Source organism: Armigeres subalbatus, chromosome 1 (assembly GCF_024139115.2).
Source record: "Armigeres subalbatus isolate Guangzhou_Male chromosome 1, GZ_Asu_2, whole genome shotgun sequence".
NCBI lineage: Eukaryota > Metazoa > Arthropoda > Insecta > Diptera > Culicidae > Armigeres > Armigeres subalbatus.
The window spans coordinates 160,471,129-160,491,764 of NC_085139.1; the positions used below are offsets into that span (position 1 = coordinate 160,471,129).

Sequence of the window (20,636 nt, forward strand, 5' to 3'; positions counted from 1 at the left end):
CCTATTCGACTAGTGGAATATGAAAAAAGATAAACAGTTAATTTTTAAAGAATTTTCGAAATTAATTTTGTTTCGATGCGGCGCTTAAGCCCTCCATAATAGGTCGTTTTACCCTAGTCGTTTCAAATGATTTTTGCGTTCTACAGAAATCAAGTGGTAAAATGTTTTTACTTTCACCTTCGATATAAGTAGCCCGTATAGAAAAAAAACCTCAAGTTGAATGGTGTGAACTGTACAAAAACAATTCAATTTATGGGAGACAATAAAAAATATTGTTTTTGTATTGTACAAATTCTTGTACTAATAAACCAATCTATTGTATTTACAATAAATTAACAATAATATTTATTTCTCCGACAGAGTTTATTGTTCATACTAAAGATTTACAATATTTTCTATTGTCCATGAAAATTAAATGATAATACGATTTTCAAAATGGCTACACTGTCAGAAATCGAATGTTCAGGCACCCGTGCCAATTTTAAGTCTTGGTATGTTGTTCATTTTTTCAGTTTTCCTGATTATTTATAATTGTATTATTTTCTTTTCAGTGGTCATCATGTTTAATTTTGCAAAGTGTCAGCTACGTTGTGGTACGGAAAATAAATACGACGGTCCAGGCCAAACCATCCAGATCCGGATCAATCAGTTTAGGAAGCTGCTGCTGTCTGGCAGCGAGCTGATGATGGAGCTGAGCTGGGTAACAATAAACGACTCTCTGGGCTATACGCAACGCTCAAATTTAAGACGACAGACTCGCAGTTGATGGAATCCTGCGATCAGGATGTGAACCGTAAACCAACAATCGAATTGCAAGTCGTAATAGTAGAGGCCCTATTGTGTGGAACTTCAACGAAGATTAGGGTGCCAGCGGTAAATCCAGTTGGATATTCTCGTCGGTGTGAGAGTAATTATCATCTCGTACCAAACTAACTTAGGGCCACCAGCGATTGGGATTTGCTCGCCACCAAAAGACAGGCACCAACCGGTGTACAGATGTGAGTGACCGATAACAACAATCCGAAACTGCCTTCGAACAAGTGGCAAGGAATGTGTCTCCGGAGTTCGTCATTCGATACTCCTGTCTCGACTCTTGTAGCATGGTCAAGCAACGGAAATAATGTTCACGCTGGAGGAAACTTGTTGCAAAAATGTTGCCACTAGCACGTCAGGCGGGTCAGCAGCACTTCACCCGGATGTTCCACACCATCCTATCTTTTGGAAAACTAGCACACTGACCCTTATAAGGCGATCGCCGCGATATGATGTAAATTCCGTAGGAATTTATCACAGAAGTTTCCCATGACACTGCGGAACTGAACTTAATTACCAACGGGGTCGATATCAGTAGCAGTAGAAGTACCGTCGTCGGGGGTGACAATGGGTCAAATGGAGGTAAGAATGGGTCACTGTTTCAACCACTTGAAATGCTTGTAGATTAGATTGAATGCATCTGAGGGCCAGAAGACTAAAATATAAGAGACCTTTTTGAACGGTTTTGCTCTACGACTGGCTAGATTCGTTGTATAAACTATCAACTCGTTTGAAAAAAAAATCCTTTTGCAAGGTTCATAAAGAGCTATAGTTATGCATATCGTCGGATAGCGCTACTTTCGACTCTGGTAAATGAAGAAGAAGACTCATAGGGTTAAATCCAGGAATCCGTTTCGAATCATTCTCTCAATTGATTTTGCTGGCAATCGAAAGCACCCAAGAATATAGGGTTAATATGTACAGTTGAATAAATGAAATTATTACAATAGCAACAATTATATTGTGGTACCTTGAATGAAAGACATCCGTTCTGTTGTGACGCATACAATAATCTGATTTATTATTCCATCAACCGTCAACTGTCCACATCTCCTTTTTTATATAATTTTGAATTACAATTATTAATAGTTTAAATGTATTTATCCTATAATTTTTTAAAACCAAAAACTATTTGTTTTTTTGTATAATATATTTTTACATTCCGGTAAAGTTTTCTTCAACATTTTCAAATCCTCTGAATTCTGGTTCTTCATCTGAAGGCACTGTATCATTATTTAATAACTTATCTCATACCAATCGTAAATCCTTCTTCGCTAGATCGGGGGAAATATTTGATAATGGGTGTTTGATAATGAAAATTGTGGATTCGAGCCTTAATCCTCGTCGCCAGATGTGGTACCTTGAATGAAAGACATCCGTTCTGTTGTGACGCATACAATAATCTGATTTATTATTCCATCAACCGTCCATGGCCTACTACAACAATCCACTAACACATATCATAATTTTGTTTTATTCTAATTGATTTACAAAAAAATTTGATAATATAATTAATTCATACAAATTGCAATATATCTTGCTGACGTCTAAACATCTTTCTCTTTTAAGCGCATAGGAAAAATAGAATTTATTTTCGTTGGGAAACGTTTCCCGACGAATAAGTACCTATAAGTATTAATTTGTTACGGCAGTTACGTGCTTGAAAGAGAAAGATGATTATATGTCAGCAAACTCTTTAGAAGCAAACTCTATATATGAACTAATAATGAGCCATTTAAATTGTAGAAACAGTTGTGAAACAATACATTTTATTGTTTAGAACAGAAATTATGACAATAAGTAAACAATAGAAATTATTGTTTTGTGTTTCAAAATGTATGAGAAAAAACGAATTTTCTTACTGTTACGGTAACTAACAACCATACTTTTCTATTGTAAAAGTCTCAATAACAATAAATTTTATGGTGTATCACATTAGATTGTATTGTGTATGTATTGTAAAATTCACATCATTTCTTATTGTAATTTTAATGTTTTTTATCTTATTGTAACAATAAAAGTTACTGTTTTTTTATGGTAATTTTTATTCGGGAGGCCATGCCATTACCATGCCGTTTCTTTCAGTGTAGCGTCTTTTCAACGCTGTGTGCACTCAGCGTTTAAAAATAAGCAGGTTTGCAACGGGAAAAAGCGGTAACGCAGTGTCGCTGTGCTGATACACACCTGCGTTATTTGACTGGTGTTGAAAAGACGATTGCAACCCTGGGTGGTGCGGATAGAATCGATTTGGTTGTCAAAGTGAAGCCAAAATTTTCTATACTCCATTGCACAGTGACGTCACACACGACTTTTAACAGGTACTGGTCCTGTTGTTTACAGACGACTTTATTTTAATTTTGAGATACTTCTATCATTCTTTGGATTTTCTGATCGTTAATTACCTAAACTTATCCATAATTACCAATATTTGAATGCGGAACTTACACTCTTAGATAGGATAATCTAAAAGTCGGTAAAAAATACCGATAATCGAACTAAAGTGCACATACCTAAATTGTCGGTAATCATCGATTACCTAAAGTTAGGTAATGGTGGTAAACAAGAACTGTCGGTAAAAAATACCGATTTTCGGTCGTTACATTTTACCAAAAAATAGGTTTTTGATGTTTGTTTTGGTAGCACAAAAACGTTAAAAATTACCTACAAATAGGTTGTTATTTAGTGTTTTGATTTAAGAAAAATAAAAAATTCAAATCATCATGTTTTTATTTACAAAGATGAATATGGGAGCTTCTCAAGTAACCAAAAGTTCCTTTAAAAGTACGTTTTTCACTTAATCAGCTTCACTGAGCTGCTTAAGCGAAAAACGTACTCTTAAAGGAACTTTTGGTTACTTGGGTTGGAATGCATGATGAATAAATTACCGCTTTTGAATAATCTTTCGATGCATGTGAATACCTAGCGTCCTGGCTAGCGGTCCCTAATCTTATTAATAGATATATTTGTCGGTCTAAGTATTTTCCTATTACGGGAGGACCATTACAGGACCATCTTTGGTGGTGTTCAAGAAAACGGTGTGTGGCGACGTAGAATTCCAGACAGAAACAGTGCAAGTGGCGAGCATGATGGGGCGCAACCGCGGCTGGAGGGATGTCGCTGCGAAGCGAGTTTTGTTGATTCATTTCTATCTGTACTGAAGTAAAGTTTACTTAGTCAACTAAATAAATAATTGGAAAACTTGCACTGCTAAGCAGACCTTATTAAGAGTGACATGTTTAAGTCCTGGTTCATACTGGAAGTATTCCGGTTGGAAATTTTCATTACTTCCCAGAGTATTGATTTGCGCCCCTAAAGTTCTGGGAGGAATTGAACAGCAAGAAATCCTTTTTTCCAGAATCCTGCAAAAAAAACAAAAGTTTATATATTTTGTTATTAAAGTTCATATTTGCGATAATCTGCTCTTATTGATCGACCCGAGGATCGACCACTTACCATCGGTTTTCAGAAGAATTCTGCGACAGTAACAGGAAGTTCCGGAACGGCCGAACAGGCACAGCAGTTTTCCGGTTAAAAATGTTCATTACATACTTCTCAGAGTTCTGATTTGCCGCTCTAATGTTCCGGGAGGAAAGGGACACCAAGAAATCCTTTTTCCGGAATTCTGCAAAAAAAAGTTTATAATATTTTATTTTTAAAGTTCAAATTTACGAGGAAATCTGCTCTTATTAATCGACCACTTACCATAAGTTTTCCGAAGAATCCTGCGGCAGGATCAGGAGGTTCCGGAACGCCAGAACAAGTACAGCAGAAATATTATGTTTACAAAGTCAACAAAAATCTAATTTAAGGTAAAAAATAACGTCCTCGTCTAAAACGTCAAATACTTAAAAGTAAGTAAAAATTAACGAGAATTATCGCTAATTTTTACCGATATTTCTAGTAAACATCCAGTACCTAATTTTAGGTAAAATAAAAACCCAATTTTATATAATCTTATCTAAGCGTGTACGGAATGTCTTCAACATCGTGAAATATGCAGATTTAATTTGGATCAAAAAAATTCCGAAAAAAAAGTCCGAGACGTAAACAACAGGACCAGTACCTGTCAAAATAGTGAGGTTAGGTTTGCCGCGCGCAATGACCTATTGTGCCGGAGCCAAACATTGAATATTGTGGTTATGTTCGTTTTAGATCTTATATTGAGAAGTATTGTTATTATTTGGGGAAAAAATAAAAATAAACTTAGTTTGAGTTTTGCATTTTTTTAACAAATATATTCACATTATAATTCGAGTGGAAAATTAGTAAGAATGTAACTAAAATGCACTCGTTACGAGATTTCATGAGATTCAGCAGTTGATTGAAGCAGGAATGTATGTAAACCATCGTAAAGTCATCCCGACCAACCATTTCTTCAATTGGGTTGTTTAGGGGTATATATGTTCTTACATATTCTGAATCTGCATTAAAAACTGGGCCTAACCCCAAATTTTCAGAATTTTTGGAGCCCCGGAACTATTTTTAATTTGCATTTTAAATTTATATGGGACTAAAAATTTGTTCTTATGCTGCATGGGCTAACTGTCATTCTATGAATGTTAGTGTCATTCTATCGATTAAAATGGCTTATTGTTTGCTGTATAGAAATGTAAATAAAAGGTTTACAAACAAAATAAAAATATGTTGGAGATCAGAAAAGCATGCTCTTTATGTTAAACTGCCAAAAATTCGATATTTTTCTGAGCTAAACAACCCAATTTTCTTTAAAATTCTTCATTTAGATCTTTAAAGGTTTTCATATCAACCGTCGATAGCGATCGATGCCATTCCACGAAGAATTTTAAATTAGTCAAAAGTCAAAACACGGAAAATTGTTATCGATCTTTTCCAAAATATCGATATCAGTTGATACCGCCAAAAAGACATATTTTTTCACACTTCTACTTTATCGACCTGTCAAAATTATCAACAAAAACAAAAAATTGGTTCTTCAGAGGTTCACTTTTACATTTTTTCTATTAATTTGTTTAATCGGGAATCGAACCTGAAGTGATGATGTTATAAAGAGAACCCAGAGAACTTAACCATTAGCCCACAATGAAGTGATGACTGTAAGTAGCTAAATTGCATTAACATTCTAAGCCTTTAAATTTTCATTCGAATATCACGTGCATATAGATAAATTATTTTCCAGTTTACACCATTTTCATATTTATCTTATTTACTTAAATGCAAACATATAAAACGTCAACTGCGGTTAATTTTTATAATGGATCTATATTATGGCTTTTATAATTGAAACACGAATGTCGTTCCAGTCAACATTCGTTCAAATCATTTTTCAGAAAATTTCTTAATCTTCATTTCTGGGATATAAACAAACCGCAAAATGTCCATCGATGTTTTGGTATGAAACGATATGCATCGTTGAACTAAAAAGTGGTGAAGGTGCAGCGATGTTTAACAGTAAAATTCGTTGTCAAAATGTATCATAACGTTGAGATCGTACTTCATCAGAAATCTGATAACATTTCATGAATATTCATATCGTTATTGCAATTTATTTAGTGGTAAAGATGTAGCGATGTTCATATTCGAAATACTTTGTCAAAGTATATCATTGCGTTGATATCATACTTTACATGAACTGTGATAACGATTCATTAAGATTTATATCATTTTTGTGAACAATTTAGTGTAAAGAACTACAGATAAAATCATTCAATTTTAGATAAATAAATAACTTTGAAGGAGTTTGACGAATGGTTGGCCGGGATGTAGAGTCTTGCGCATTTGTGCGCCTTCATGCAGCATGGAAAGAGAAATTCGAAGAGCGGGAAATGTTTGACAGCCAAGTAACTGCAAAATAATTTTGCTCATGGGATTGATTTCAAAATATCCCGCTACTCGCTTGAGAGCACAAAAGCGGCTCTATCGGGAGCACCCAGTTGCAAACGTCTAGTGAAAAGGCCTATAAATTAATTATTGACCCATTTTGCGCAAAAATAAACCGCACCTCTACTCAATTTTACGAGTTGCGGCTAATGAGTAATCGTATTTTACCGTGTAGCCGTCATCGCCGAATGCTTATTTTTACCCTGCGCACAAAATGAACCGATGTGTGACAGTTCCGAATTTGCATCCGGTCTGTTCGTTCGGTCTGTTCAGTTTGTGACGTCCGAGTGTTTGGAAGTGTCTCTGCAACGATTTTGGAAAAAAATTGCACCGTTTGCAATTTTTGTTGGTAAGATTCTTTAGCTTTTGTGATTTGAGACAATGAAATCTACCTCATTGTTCAAGCGCCTTCACATCGTCTGTTTTTGTTCTCGATAGGAACACCATGACTCGGCGGCGACGAAAGCTTAGACTTCCGGTCCGGTGCCTTTAGGGCACTGGCCAGAACGTCCCAGCTTTGAAGAGAATCGCAAGCTCATTTTTGCCATGATTTTATCCCTTCGGACGCCTTGAAATGAGGCTGTTACAAAATGGTTGCCCACGGATGGATTGAACATAGGTAAAATATGAATTTGTAAACCAAATTAGTGTTTAAGTTCGTGTCGAGAATGGCGAATATAAATGTATGTGATGTGTAATAAAAAAAATTGAATGTGTATTTTATGAGTTTTTCCTGATAAAAGAAACTTCTTGAAAACAAGAATTTGATTAGGTACCTACAACAAGCAAAGTTGTCGCGTGTCGTTTTCTAACATTGTAATTGTAATTTTTATTGGGAACGATAACCAATTATTTTACACTTTTTATCGTGCCTTTTGTGGCACAGTTCACCATTCCAATTATTTCTCCACCAGACATGGCTATAGAACAACCGTCTAAGACGAGTTAAGTAATCTCCATTTAATTCCACTACGTTTTGCTATCTTACGCAAATACGTATTTCGACCTCAGATAACAAAACGTAGCAGAATTACTTAACTCGTCTTAGATGGTTGAATACATTCCACTAAAAAGAGCTTAAAATATTTTTTTCTGATGTCTATAGAATTTTGCAATCCATTTATACTATGTTCGCACTACGGCCTGAATAACATGTTATTCATATTATCCACGAAAGAAAGTTTATCAAGATAGCCCAAAGGAGTTTTTAGTTACAAGATAAAGTTTGTCGCTGACCGGAACATCTTTTGCCGGCGATGATAGGGGAGCTAAATGTCAAAGAAGGAAAATCCATACGATTTGACAGCTTGGTAAAAATCATCATGTTCCGGACAGCAGAACAAAATATATTTTAGATAGCCGAATAACATGTTAGTGCGAACAATAACATAGTATTAGGTTCTTAAATTCATGCTTGGATAATTTTATTTAATACGGGAAAGGTTTCACCCAGGGCTGACAATAGTCATTCTCGTCGTATGAAGAAAGCTAAAAAATATAGTCTTCGTCATAACATTAGGGTCTCGCCGACATTTCTCACCAACACGAACGCGGGTACGTGGTTGCAAACAATCCCATTTGATTTTGCCGTGACAGCTGCTCGTGGTTGCAAACAAACTGAGTAAAAGTGTGAGTGAAACGTGCGTGTACGTACACGATCGCTGAAAGCCTAATTGCACGACGCGACACCTATTCGACACGACACGCACCGCATGCCTGCCACGAAGATAGTCATGCAGCCAAAAGTTATGACGATTTTCGTCGTCGCTTCTTCACATAATTGATTGCACGTCATTATAGACATAGTGTTTAAAAACATAATGTCGTCTAAAATAAACAAAAAGTACGAACTTTGGTAACATACATGTTTCGATAACATTTATACCACAGACATACGTTACTTCAAATTCATTATTACAAAGAATAAATAAAAATCTTCGCATGGCAGCTGCCGCTTGAAGAAGAATGGTATGAAGTCTTCGTTCTTCGATGTCGTCATGACGATTTGGTTGCACGAAGAAAGTTAACGCTAACGAAAAAGTAATCATGGAAATTTGACATGGCATGATATAGAAAATGAGAATTAAAATGTCTCTATCTCTAGAACGTTATAGACATTTTTTTGTCAAACAATTTTTAATTAATTGCATATTATTCGGCAACTCGGCCGTACGAAAACCATTTTTTTGTTAAATATCTTGGCTGTGCATATGCACAGCATATGTTTCGAAATGGACAAATTGATATGAAATTTGCGAAAAAGAATCCACGTGTCTTGGAGGGACTCGAACCCTAGACCTCCAACTCTCAAGATAGACGCTCAAGATAACCCCTACACAACAAGACCACTTTAAGGTCACGTTTGTTTGGAAAGCCATCAGAATCCGAGTACCAACCTCCACGCGGTTAGCTCTCTTTTTGCAAATTGAATATCTTTCGGATGCTTGATTTGCCCAATCTCCACATTTTCTTTACTGTTGTATATCCACAGCCAAGCGAGTGCACGTTGTTTATTAAACGAGAGGATCGTACTCCATGCCCCCAGCAACGGACTGGGCGGGACGGTATAGAATGCGAATTCAATCGCACTCTGCTGTGCCAAAGGCTTGCTTGGCTAAAGCATTTGATGAGTTTGATTGCCTTTGCGTAAACGGTCGCGTGTACTCAGACGACTAATGACGGTGAAAGACCGACACTTGATTACAATTAATTGCATATTATTCGGCAACTCAGACGTAGGATTTTTTGTTAGATATCTTGGCTGTGCATATGCACAGCACATGTTTCGAAATGGACAAATTGATATGAAATTTGCGAAAAAGAATCCACGTGCCTTGGAGGGTTCGAGTCCGCATTCTCCTAATCTCTAGATAGGCGTGATAACCCCTAGACAACAAGACCACTTAAAGGTCACTTTTGCGGAAAACCCATCAGAATCCGAGTAGCAACTTCCACCGCGGTTAGCTCTCTTTTTGCAAATTGAATATCTTTCGGATGCTTGATTTGCCCAATCTCCACATTTGCTTTACTGTTGTATATCCACAGCCAAGCGAGTGCACATTGTTTATTAAACGAGAGGATCGTACTCCAGGCCCCCAGCAACGGACTGGGCGGGACGGTATAGAATGCGAATTCAATCGCACTCTGCTGTGCCAAAGGCTTGCTTGGCTAAAGCATTTGATGAGTTTGATTGCCTTTGCGTAAACGGTCGCGTGTACTCAGACGACTAATGACGGTGAAAGACCGACACTTGATTACAATTAATTGCATATTATTCGGCAACTCGGCCGTACGAAAACCATTTTTTTGTTAAATATCTTGGCTGTGCATATGCACAGCATATGTTTCGAAATGGACAAATTGATATGAAATTTGCGAAAAAGAATCCACGTGTCTTGGAGGGACTCGAACCCTCAACCTCCTAATCTCTAGATAGGCGTGGATATACAACAGTAAAGCAAATGTGGAGATTGGGCAAATCAAGCATCCGAAAGATATTCAATTTGCAAAAAAGAGAGCTAACCGCGGTGGAGGTTGGTACTCGGATTCTGATGGCTTTTCCGCAAACGTGACCTTTAAGTGGTCTTGTTGTGTAGGGGTTATCACGCCTATCTAGAGATTAGGAGGTTGAGGGTTCGAGTCCCTCCAAGACACGTGGATTCTTTTTCGCAAATTTCATATCAATTTGTCCATTTCGAAACATATGCTGTGCATATGCACAGCCAAGATATTTAACAAAACAATTTTTAGTTTTTGGGGTTAGAAATTCAACAATCTTATGCATTCGAAAAAATATAAAAATCGATATATCATGTCTATTTTGTGTGCTTTTAAAATTCTAACCCCGTAAACTAAGATTTTTGTTGAGAAACGTCCTTAATTTTTGTTTTATAACAAAAATATACTTCATTTTCTATACCACACCGTGTGAAATTTCAATGATTCTACTTTTTCTCTCGATGACAGCTGGTGGTCTTCTCCTCCTCTATTGACGATGCGTCGAGTAGCAATGAAGACAATACAACTCGTCGCTACTGTGGCTTTTCTTGCTGCGACGATGACTATTGTCAGCCCTGGTTCACCTGACGCTGGGGGGAGACTATATTAGGGAAGTTAGAATTTCTTATGGTAACTAGTCAAACGAAACACAAATGAATCTTTTCTGATATTGTCAATGTCGACATTTCTCATATACCGTGTAGGTACCATTTTCGGCGCATTTGTAATTTTATTCATTCAGTTTTACGTGATCCTGTAAGTACAAACCTTATTTTCAGGGCATTTAAGATTTGTTTAGGACAATCGTTGCTATTAAGAAACAATTTCAGATAAGTTTTCCCTTTCTTCTCATACTGTGACGTCGTCTACTACCTGGGACTTTCAGCAACACTCCGCAACCAACTTAACCGTTCCTTCAAGGCGTCGGTTCGTGGTCAATAGCCGAAATATAGAAAATTACCTTTGATTAAACTCACCTTTTGCTATTAATATGTAAAAGACGCATGGTTTGGTCATCAGCATAGAACAAAAGCCTTCGTCCAATTGGAAGTGCAGACAGTCATAAAGTATTGTTTTATTTAGGTAGTATTCCTATTTTATTTCCTCTCCAATTCCTTTTAAACGAAGAGTAGAAAGTTCAAAACTGCCATTTTACTTGTCGCTTTCATTCAGAGAATAGTAGTATTTGTTTCCTCGTTCTATGTAATATGATTTAAGTTTTTTGTGTGTGTTGCCCATTAAATATTCCTTCAGCTATTCAGCGGCTGGTTGAATAGTAAGCTAACGTATAGGTTGCTTATGTTTTACGCACGTTTACGTTCAATTAACTATGTGTCTCACACATTTAATTCTTACATCTCACTGACATCTCCCTGGCACAGCCTTTCGCAATCAGAGAAAGGTTTGCGCAAGGTTACCGCTTGGATAGAGTAGAAAACATAAATAAATTGGATAAACATAAGTTACATGTTCTTTGACGATAATATATGCTAGGTTCAGAGGGCTTCCGGGGGAAGGGAGATAAAATGAAAACCTGTCAGTATGTAGTCGGGAGGACACTCGAGGGAAAATGGTTTGATTTTCACCAGACCAAAACTGAAACACAATAATGAATAGTTCTGAACAAAAAATACCTCCTTTATTGGGTGATAAGAGCAAAAATAGATGGGATGTTGCTGATCTGCTTCTAGTTTTTTCTCTTTTGGAATGAATGATGGAGAGCAGCTTGCGAAGTAAATTTGCCAAAGATTGTATAATTACTTTTATCGAAGTACGATTCCTTCATACGTCCAAAACAATTAAATGAAAAAAATGTGGACACTGTCCTGTTCGGTATGCCAATATTTTTCCTCAAACTTGTTAACAGTTGCTGCTTCTTGTGTTGCTATCTGTTTGTGAGTTGTTGTGTTTTTCTTTAGCTTAAAACGGCGGTTTTGGTTAAGAAGACAAAAACTAAGTTCCTAATTTAGCATCTAATGCACTGACAGACACCACACTGACAGAGTTAACGTCCACGTTCCTTCGGTTTTCCGTGTTATTTTTTTGTCCCATTCCCACACAATGCTTCGCAATTTGCGTTTAACTGGTGGCACACTGCTGCACCCGCACTCCCGGACCGTGGTGGTCCTCGTCCTCGTCGTAGGCGTTCTTATACATACCACTTCGGCGATCCTGCTCTGGATCCAGTTCCAACTGAAACGAAAAACGAGAAATATATTAATAGGCTAATCAATGATTTATTGTGTCGTGTATAATGTGTATAATCAATGACTGGTCCAGTCGAGTTAACTAATTCCTCTCAATAAATAACGAACAACGTTAAAAAACAGGCAAAACTTCTTCGCAACTTTACAAGCTTTGAAAACAAGTGTTTCACACTTGTAGTATACAAGTACGGAAAATATGTGTTGAACTCTAATTTATATCTGAATAATCACATAAAGCTTAACCCCCATCTAAAAGCTATGTTTATGTTTATGTTGTAAAACAAGTTAATGCATCACCAGGGATTGCAGAAATCGCTCTCAATAGATAATGAACGACGACTAAAGAGAGGCAAAAACCTCTTCGAATCATAACAAGCAATGAAAACAAAACAAAATGATTCGGATAGGCGGCCGATCCGATGGGGTTTGGTCGGGGACCATGTTTTTTTTCGTACAGCTGTGTAAAACAAGTTGAAATGCATCATCAGAACAGGTGCCCCCTGCAATTGGGGCTTATTAAAAGAAATTTATCATAGGTTGTAGCCCCCCGAATCAGTTAATTATCGTAACAGCTACCGAAAAACGTCGCTCACGGTATGCTACCTATCGAGAGTGTATACAGACATGATAAGTGAGAGATTTTCTCATTCTCCTTTGAATTCAAACCCTGATCATCACCTATGTCCTCCGCAATGGGAGCTTTGAATTAAAACGCTCACTTTGAGTGTTTACAGAGAAGGTTAATTTTCAGCACTCAGTAAAAAAAAATCACGGAGCTGAACGAACCGTTTGTTTGAGAAACTGCATATGTAACATTTTTGGCCAAAATGAGATGTTTATATATTCTGAATCCTCTTCCAAAAATACGTATTCTGACAAAAAATACGAAAAAAACAAAATTTTGTTCAGGAATGTATGGATTTTTTCCGGTTTGTTTGAGAAACTACATATGTCCACGCACTTTGAAGAGCAATTGTGGAGTACTGCTTACAGTTTTTGCACTGGAAGTCCCCCAGGGTGTTGAGTTTTGCCAAAGACTATTGATCTGTATCGAAGAAATCGAAAGGTTCGGTGCCAATTTGTTCAAAAACAGTTTTTCGTTGTTTTCTCGAAATTGTGTAAAATGGACTTATGCAGCTTCTCAAACAAATGATTCAAATGAGTCCCCACTTATGAATGGCGCAAAACAACCTAATATAATAACGAAATATCTCAGCGACCATGTGCTGAGGTCCGGCCAATAACCTATAACCGGATCTCTTTCAGGATTCGTTGACCCCCGGAATCATTTACAATCTTCGGGTGGGAGACAAGTACAGTAGCCGTTCGATAACTGCAAAATGTTTACTTTTCAGTTAACGAATGCCGTTCGATAACTGCAATGCATTCTAGACGTCAAACGGTTGTCAATCGACGTCAGATGCAGTAAAAATGCATCTAAATGTGCAGCGCAATGCAGCTGTCATTGAGTCTGACATCAGTTTGAAGTTTAGCGGTCCGATAACTGCAAAACTGTTGCAACTATCGAATTGCAGTTAAAAAGCATTGCAGTTAAATGACTTGCAGTTATCGAACGTCTACTGTAGATTGATCGTTTCCACTTGGAAGGTCGGGAAAAGGGAGGTCTTTACCCGCTGAATATGGATGTTAGCGGTGTGGGTTGAGGAGATTTTTGACCTTCGCTAAATCGTGGTGTGTTCTTAAAGGTAATCCAGTTAAAATGTGAAAGTAATTTCCCTCCAATAGCTGTTAGAGATAGAATCAAGTATCTAGTGCATTAGAGGCGTTAGAGTAGACTCGCGGATAAAGCGGTAAGACTAAAAGTTAATATTGGTGCCATGTGTGGTATTCAAAACCGGCGTTAAATATTGCAGAATTTAGAGATGACCCATATTGCCCCACTGTTTGACCCAACTTACCCCGGCATTTTTTGATTGACAGAACAATAGACTTCTAATTTAATGACTGTGGCTCTAACGGGCATGTTTTTGACAGTTTGATAATTTCGAAAATTCAAGATTATATAAACGTTTAAATGGTGTAAAATCAAAGAACAGATTTTTTTTGTACAAAATGTAGGACAACGCTGGTGGTGGCGAAATCGAGATGGTTAAAGAATTCTTGTACTTGGGCTCACTGGTGACCGCCGAAAATAATACCCGCAAAAACATTTGAAGACGCATCGTGGCTTCGGACTCCGCAAGACGAGCGATCAAATATAGTTAACCGCTGTACCGAACTGATTATCTACTAAACGTTCATAAGACCGATTTAACACAATGTCATAAGACCTCTACGAACACAAGGCCTGGACGATGCCCATGGAGGACCAACGAGCCAGTTTTGGAAAAGAAAGTGTTGCGTACCATCTGTAGTGGGGGGGTGGATGGCAGACGGTACGTGGAGGAGGCGAATGATCCACGAGTTGCATCAGATGTGAATGTCCATCGTTCACGCCGCAACAATCGGAAGGCTACGGTGGGTAGGGACCAGAGCTTAAAATATTCATCTTCAAGGCTTGTAATGGTTGAGAGAGGTTTATGCTCCTCGTATTGTGTGATTTTTTGTTTGAATTCAGATTACCAGCATTATTTACTATTTTACTTCTGCACGATCAAATGTAGCAAAATAATTTTGATAACTGTGAGGACCCTAGAAAAATAATGTTTGCAATAAGCTTTGCAAATTTATCCATTTGCAGTCCTTGTATTGATTTAGCATTCTGCAGTAAACAACTGCACAGATCCTACAAGGATACACCTGTGCTGCTTAACCGCACATCAGTGTATTTTCGGATGCCGGATGCTGTGCAGCCCTAGATCTTGGGAATTCTAATCCAAGAACTAAACAATTTACTGTAAATGCAGTTGAAAACATTTGATACATTAAGTAGATGTTCTACTCACCATGTTGCATTCTTCGGCTTCTTCAGGAACCTTCACGGCAGGCCGTCCCGGTAGACACTGTTCCAGTGAGGGGACCAGATCAATCGGCACGGAATCCGGGAACACGACGAAAAACTGGATGATAAGACGTCCCTTCTCAAATGGATTTTTGTATTGAGGCATTCCCTCGCCGGAGACGTACTTGACTGCTTCGTGCTTCATGACTTCGCCCGGGTAGGAGGTGATGAGCAAATCCCGATCGTCCAGCGTTCGGATTATCTTCTGGAAACCACAAAGCGACTCTACCAACTGCAGCTGCATGTGCATGATCAAATCCTGACCGGAACGCTTAAAGATCGGGTGTTCCTTTTCGTCCAATACTATCACAATGTCACCGGGCTGCAAATCCGGGTCCTGGTCACCTTCGCCTGTGAATACGATCTTCTGGCCGTCGCGCATACCCTTTTCTACGTTCACCTCAAGAATTTTACGATCCCGCACTGTTTTTCGGCCGTTGCACTTCCGGCACTTGTCCTTCTCGTCAATGATTTCGCCCATGCCTCGACAGTTGCGACACGCCTCCTCGAACTGCTGGACAAAACCAGGGGCGATTTGCTGCAGCTTGGTCGTCACGCCGGTACCGCGACACGGGGTGCATTTCTGAACGGCGCCCTTCTTACCGCCATGACCCTCGCACTGATCACAGATAATGTTCTTTTGTAAAGCTAACTTCCTGGTGGTGCCCGAGTACAGTTCCTCCAGTGTGACCGATAGCTGATGAACGAGATCCTTGCCACGACGTTCTCGTTTGCTGTGGGTGCAGAAACAGAGTGATTAATTTGCAACTTTGCATGGACAGTTGGGTGTACCTTACCTTCGTCCGCTCATGCCACCGTTGAAGAACATCTCGAAGATGTCCATTGGGCTGTGGAAACCACCACCTCCTCCGCCGCCGCCCTTCTTGATGGCCTGTTCGCCACCCTCGTCGTAGATGGCCTTCTTTTCCGGATCCGAAAGGACCTCGTACGCCATCGAGATCTGCTTGAACTTGTCGCCCTCGTTCGGGTTCTTGTCTGGGTGGTACTTGAGTGCCAGTTTCCGATATGCCTTCTTCAGATCATCCTGGGAACATCCAGGCTTTACGCCTAATATATCGTAGAAACCTGTTTCTTTCACCATTTTGTGCCGTTTATCCTGTTCGGTCTTGATTTTCTGAAAGACAGAATTAGCAGATGTTTAATGGAATTGCTTCGATGTCTTAAAAAAGAATATAGCAATTGCTTCCTCGACCCGACAAGAAGTGTAAACTAACGGCTATAAATAAAACTTACAATCACTATGCACGAAACATGAACTAACTCAAATTTCCCACGAAATAGGAGATTTTGGAAAAAGAATAAGGGGTATTCGGCTTTCACTAATAGCGAAATTACAAAAAAAACACTGATGAAGATACCCTCCTTAAGTTTGGGAATATGACTTTTGTATGCAGAGCTGTTCCTTTTTCCATATTCATGAAACAAATCCCTCTTACGAAAAATCGGTCTGTTCTTACAGTGCCATAAAATCACAACAATAAGAAACAAATCAAATTAATTTTTATACTTTTATTAATGATAGATTATCAAAACCTATCTTATAATTTACTATGTGTGTTTGTTTTTTTATTACAAAATTCTGTTTTTCTAATTTTTGATTCAGAGTCAAAACTAAGCGAGATCATCACCCATATTCTTATTTTCATTCGAAAACTCTTTTGAATGTAATTTTTTGGGCATTTTCGTCTTCGCTAGCAAATTAAAAAAGGGAAATGATTTAAAAAAACAATTCTTTCGCAGGGGAATACACGTTTGTATGCCAGATTGTTGGTTAAGGGTCTGTCTCAATTGGATAATTAAACTGAAATTAAACTTAAAAATGACATTTCAATAATTATCAAATAACCCTGCTCGCAGAGCAAGATTACTTTTGACAGATATCGAATCATTTTCCATCGATGTCCTGTTGGAATTGCTGGGTAGCACCAGCCATTCTTATAACGGGGTGATTTTTTAATTTTCGAACTGTCACTTTTAAGTTTAATTCTCCAAATGAGACAGACCCTAATTATTGTCGTTGTTAAGTTTTTTTGTGACAAGAGTAAAATCAGTGAAGCGTGTTTGACATCGCGCTCAATAAATCGCGACAGTGGCCTTCCTTAGCCATGCGGTATGACGCGCGGCTACAAAGCAAGACCATGCTGAAGGTGGTTGGGTTTGATTCCCGATCCGTTATCAACTTCCCTGGGTATAAAAGTCATCTTGTTAGCCTCATTAATCAAATATTCACCCTTATTCTTGTTTACGTACGAACGCGCTTTCGAACGAAAGCTGATGTGCATTCTCGTTTACGCCAGCAAAATCAAATGGGGCAGGGATTCGAACGAACTGCATTCGTTCGAAAGTTTCGTTCGTCCGTAAACAAGAATAGGGGTGATTTTTATAAAAATTTTAATTTTAATAATTACGAGAGCAAAAATAGTAACATGGCTTAGGGCCGATTTCTTCACCTCCGCTTAACTCTTAAGCGGTGCTTACCCATACGCTTAAACCTGGTTTAAGCCCTAAGCGGAGGTGAAGAAATCGACCCTTAGGGCCAATTTCTTCACCTTCGCTTAACTCTTAAGCGGTGCTTACCCATACGTTTAAACCTGGTTTAAGGCCTAAGCGGAGGTGAAGAAATCGGCCCTTAGATAGTTAATGACTATGGAAGTGCTTAGAGAGAATTAAGCTGCGAGGCGGCAATGTCCCAGTGGGGGATGTAATGCCAATATAGAAGGAAAAAAGTAAATCGCAACAGTGAGCAGCACTCAAGATATTGAGTCAAAATGTTATAAATTTCATCTCTATGGATTCTGGACTTCAAATTCGAACGCCAGGAAGAAGACATCTCCAAACAGATTTGTGGTACATCTGTTTGTCAATGATATTACTGTTATCCTATACGGACTTCGTCTTCTCTCTGCAGTCTTTTAGGAACTATTTATAAACATAATCTGATCAAATAGATTGATTCCGTTATGCCGAGGTACTTTTTTCTAGGAATGAACAAATTGCTGACTCAGTTTTCATTCATGTCTTTTTTACACAATCAGCGGACTTTTTGACAATTAGGAAGACATTATTTTCCTCTTCCTAGCCCATGACAGCAAGGTGTTTCTTCGATAGGATGAAAGCAAACCCTGCGATGACGGACGAACGGCTGACGAAACAAAATGGCGACACGAAAATGCTTCTTCTATTCGCAAAAAAAAAATGTTTCCACATTCAAGTGGCCATTGCAGTGTCGAAAACTTGGTGCAGGGAACCTACTTCACGGGATCAATATGCGGTTTGATTCCAGCCAGCCGTCGAAGCTGCCACTAGGGGCAATCTTTTTTTGTTGTCAACGTCGAACACGTTTTCTCGAATCATCGAACACAGGCACTGACACTCACGGAATCGTCCCGAAGTTCATGGCTAATGGCGTTTCTCTTTTTGGATCGATCGCAGGCGCAACCCGGAAGAGATTTCCCATGACGTTTTATTCCGAGAAATTTTCATCCATTTTTACAGGAATTGACGGTTCATCAGACTAGCAATCTCTGACAATTGATTTTCATTTTGCAGGAAATGAAATGATTTCGCATTTATTTTCGTAGCACTTGACGCGATAAAACGATTGTACTAGAAATTTCCTTCCGAGTCTTGCGGTTATTGACGATGATTTTCATTTTTTACTTACGATGCTGATTCGAATCTCTGGTATCAAAAATAAAATTTCCCAACTTTCAGATCGCAATGGGTGCAATTTTCTTCACAATGCACCTCCACGTTACATAAAGCTCGGTCCCGTATCCTTGTTCAGAGAAATTTATCGATTTTTGCACTTTTCCGTCGGATTAATTCACCGCAGCAGCGTACTGATTTCTCTGACTAGAAAATTTTCACTTTTCCGTTGCTTGTGAATATTATGGGAAATAATGCACCAGGGCAGACTGTTGCTCTGCGCTTTTCCAAAAAGGCTTTTTCTCTGGAAGTACTGATTCACTACTGAAAGACTCCTCCGGCACGGGTCTCATGGCATCTTTTGTTCTACCTCCCTCACCGCAGAATCACCCATACTGAAAGCCCCACTTACCAACACACGCAGCAGCAGCAACACAGCAGACCAACAACAAGCTTGAGAACGTTCTGGAACTGTACTGCCGACTGCCCGTTCAACGCCGTTCGGTTCAGCTGATGATTTCTAGAAAGTTCGCCTCGCGGCCAGGATTGCCATCGCATACTTTTCGGAATCAATCACTGCGGTATATTAACCAGGTGGGTGGCACGACGCCATGTTTTTGCAGCCAACATCTCAGTGTAAAATTCATAATAGTATGTGTTTTGTTTACAAACATCACATAAGATTCTCATTAGGATACAGAACTCTCAGTGGGATACGGTTGCGTGATGTTGGCTGCAAAACAAACCTATTGTGTGAGATAGGGATGCCACCGGGCTGATATTAACATTGAAGAATAATGAAACAAGTTCATCACAAAACAGTAATTGCAAAATCATTCGATCTTATATTGAAAATTTAAATAAAATGTCTATTCATAATGCTATATTATATTTAAAACACTTTTTAATTAAATAATTAATTAATTTAACTTCTTAAAATCACACAATTCTGCTGCAATGGCAACCTTACAAAATAAGTTGTAAGAAAATACGAAAATATCCGAAGTTTGAATGAAGACTCGTACCGAAGTCACAATCGAGCCGCATGTGGCGTGAGCAGGATAGCAACAAAGTTTGTGAAACAGGTGAAACATCATTTTACTACACTATAAATTGAAATACTACAGAAAATGATAAAAAGGGTAATAAATACAGTTTATTCTTTTATCCATAGCATTTCGCGCACGGTAATGGCTGCCGTTTTTTGACACAAAAGTGGTAAATTTCTAACAAAAAGTGAGTTCAATATTTAAAATTTTTATTTCAAGAAAAAATGCCTCATTTTGCCCTCCACACTAAACTCCCTCAAGTTCAGCGAAAAATGATTCCTTTTCCTTACCGTGCATAGTGCGTTCACCGAGTTTCATTTTTTTGTGTGTTTAGTCAAGTGTCAAACGTCCGCCATCAGAAAAATAATTGACAAGGTCAAAGCAAAATACAACAGTTGTTACTCTTCACTCCTGTGGCCAAACTCGTTACTATCTGTCAGAGTTTGAGTGAAACATGGCCGCTATCTTGTCTCTGTTCCTCCGCTGTGAAATCCCATAAGGAAGTGTCATAATGGTTGTGTGAAAAATTTCGCGAGAACAGACGAGTACCAACTTGAAGAAAAAAATATTTGCACGGATAAA

At 38.4% G+C, this 20,636-nt stretch overlaps 1 protein-coding gene and 1 long non-coding RNA gene across 2 annotated transcripts; one reads left to right on the plus strand and one right to left on the minus strand.

Annotated features, from left to right (window-relative positions):
* Positions 1-6,891: 6,891 nt before the first annotated feature.
* On the plus strand, positions 6,892-7,387 carry LOC134207935 (uncharacterized). Its single transcript, XR_009978447.1, has 2 exons — positions 6,892-7,018; positions 7,108-7,387. It is a non-coding gene; the product is annotated as an uncharacterized LOC134207935 (long non-coding RNA).
* Positions 7,388-11,777: 4,390 nt separating this feature from the next.
* LOC134205426 (dnaJ homolog subfamily A member 1) lies at positions 11,778-19,573 on the minus strand. The gene is made up of 4 exons (XM_062680662.1): positions 19,418-19,573; positions 16,134-16,471; positions 15,281-16,070; positions 11,778-12,360 (listed from the first exon to the last, which is right to left on the minus strand). The coding sequence occupies exons 2-4, from the start codon at positions 16,436-16,438 to the stop codon at positions 12,247-12,249; spliced, it is 1,209 nt and encodes a 402-aa protein (XP_062536646.1). The 5' UTR covers positions 16,439-16,471; positions 19,418-19,573; the 3' UTR covers positions 11,778-12,246.
* Between the last annotated feature and the right edge of the window lie 1,063 nt (positions 19,574-20,636).

What these genes read in the sequence shown, in the direction of transcription:
- LOC134205426 (XM_062680662.1), bottom strand. Translation starts at nt 16,438, where the DNA reads ATGGTGAAAGAAACAGGTTTCTACGATATATTAGGCGTAAAGCCTGGA. An exon ending in GGTGGCATGAGCGGACGAAG is followed by an intron (nt 16,071 to 16,133) that starts GTAAGGTACACC and finishes CTGCACCCACAG; the next exon opens with CAAACGAGAACGTCGTGGCA. An exon ending in AAGCCGAAGAATGCAACATG is followed by an intron (nt 12,361 to 15,280) that starts GTGAGTAGAACA and finishes TTTTCGTTTCAG; the next exon opens with TTGGAACTGGATCCAGAGCA.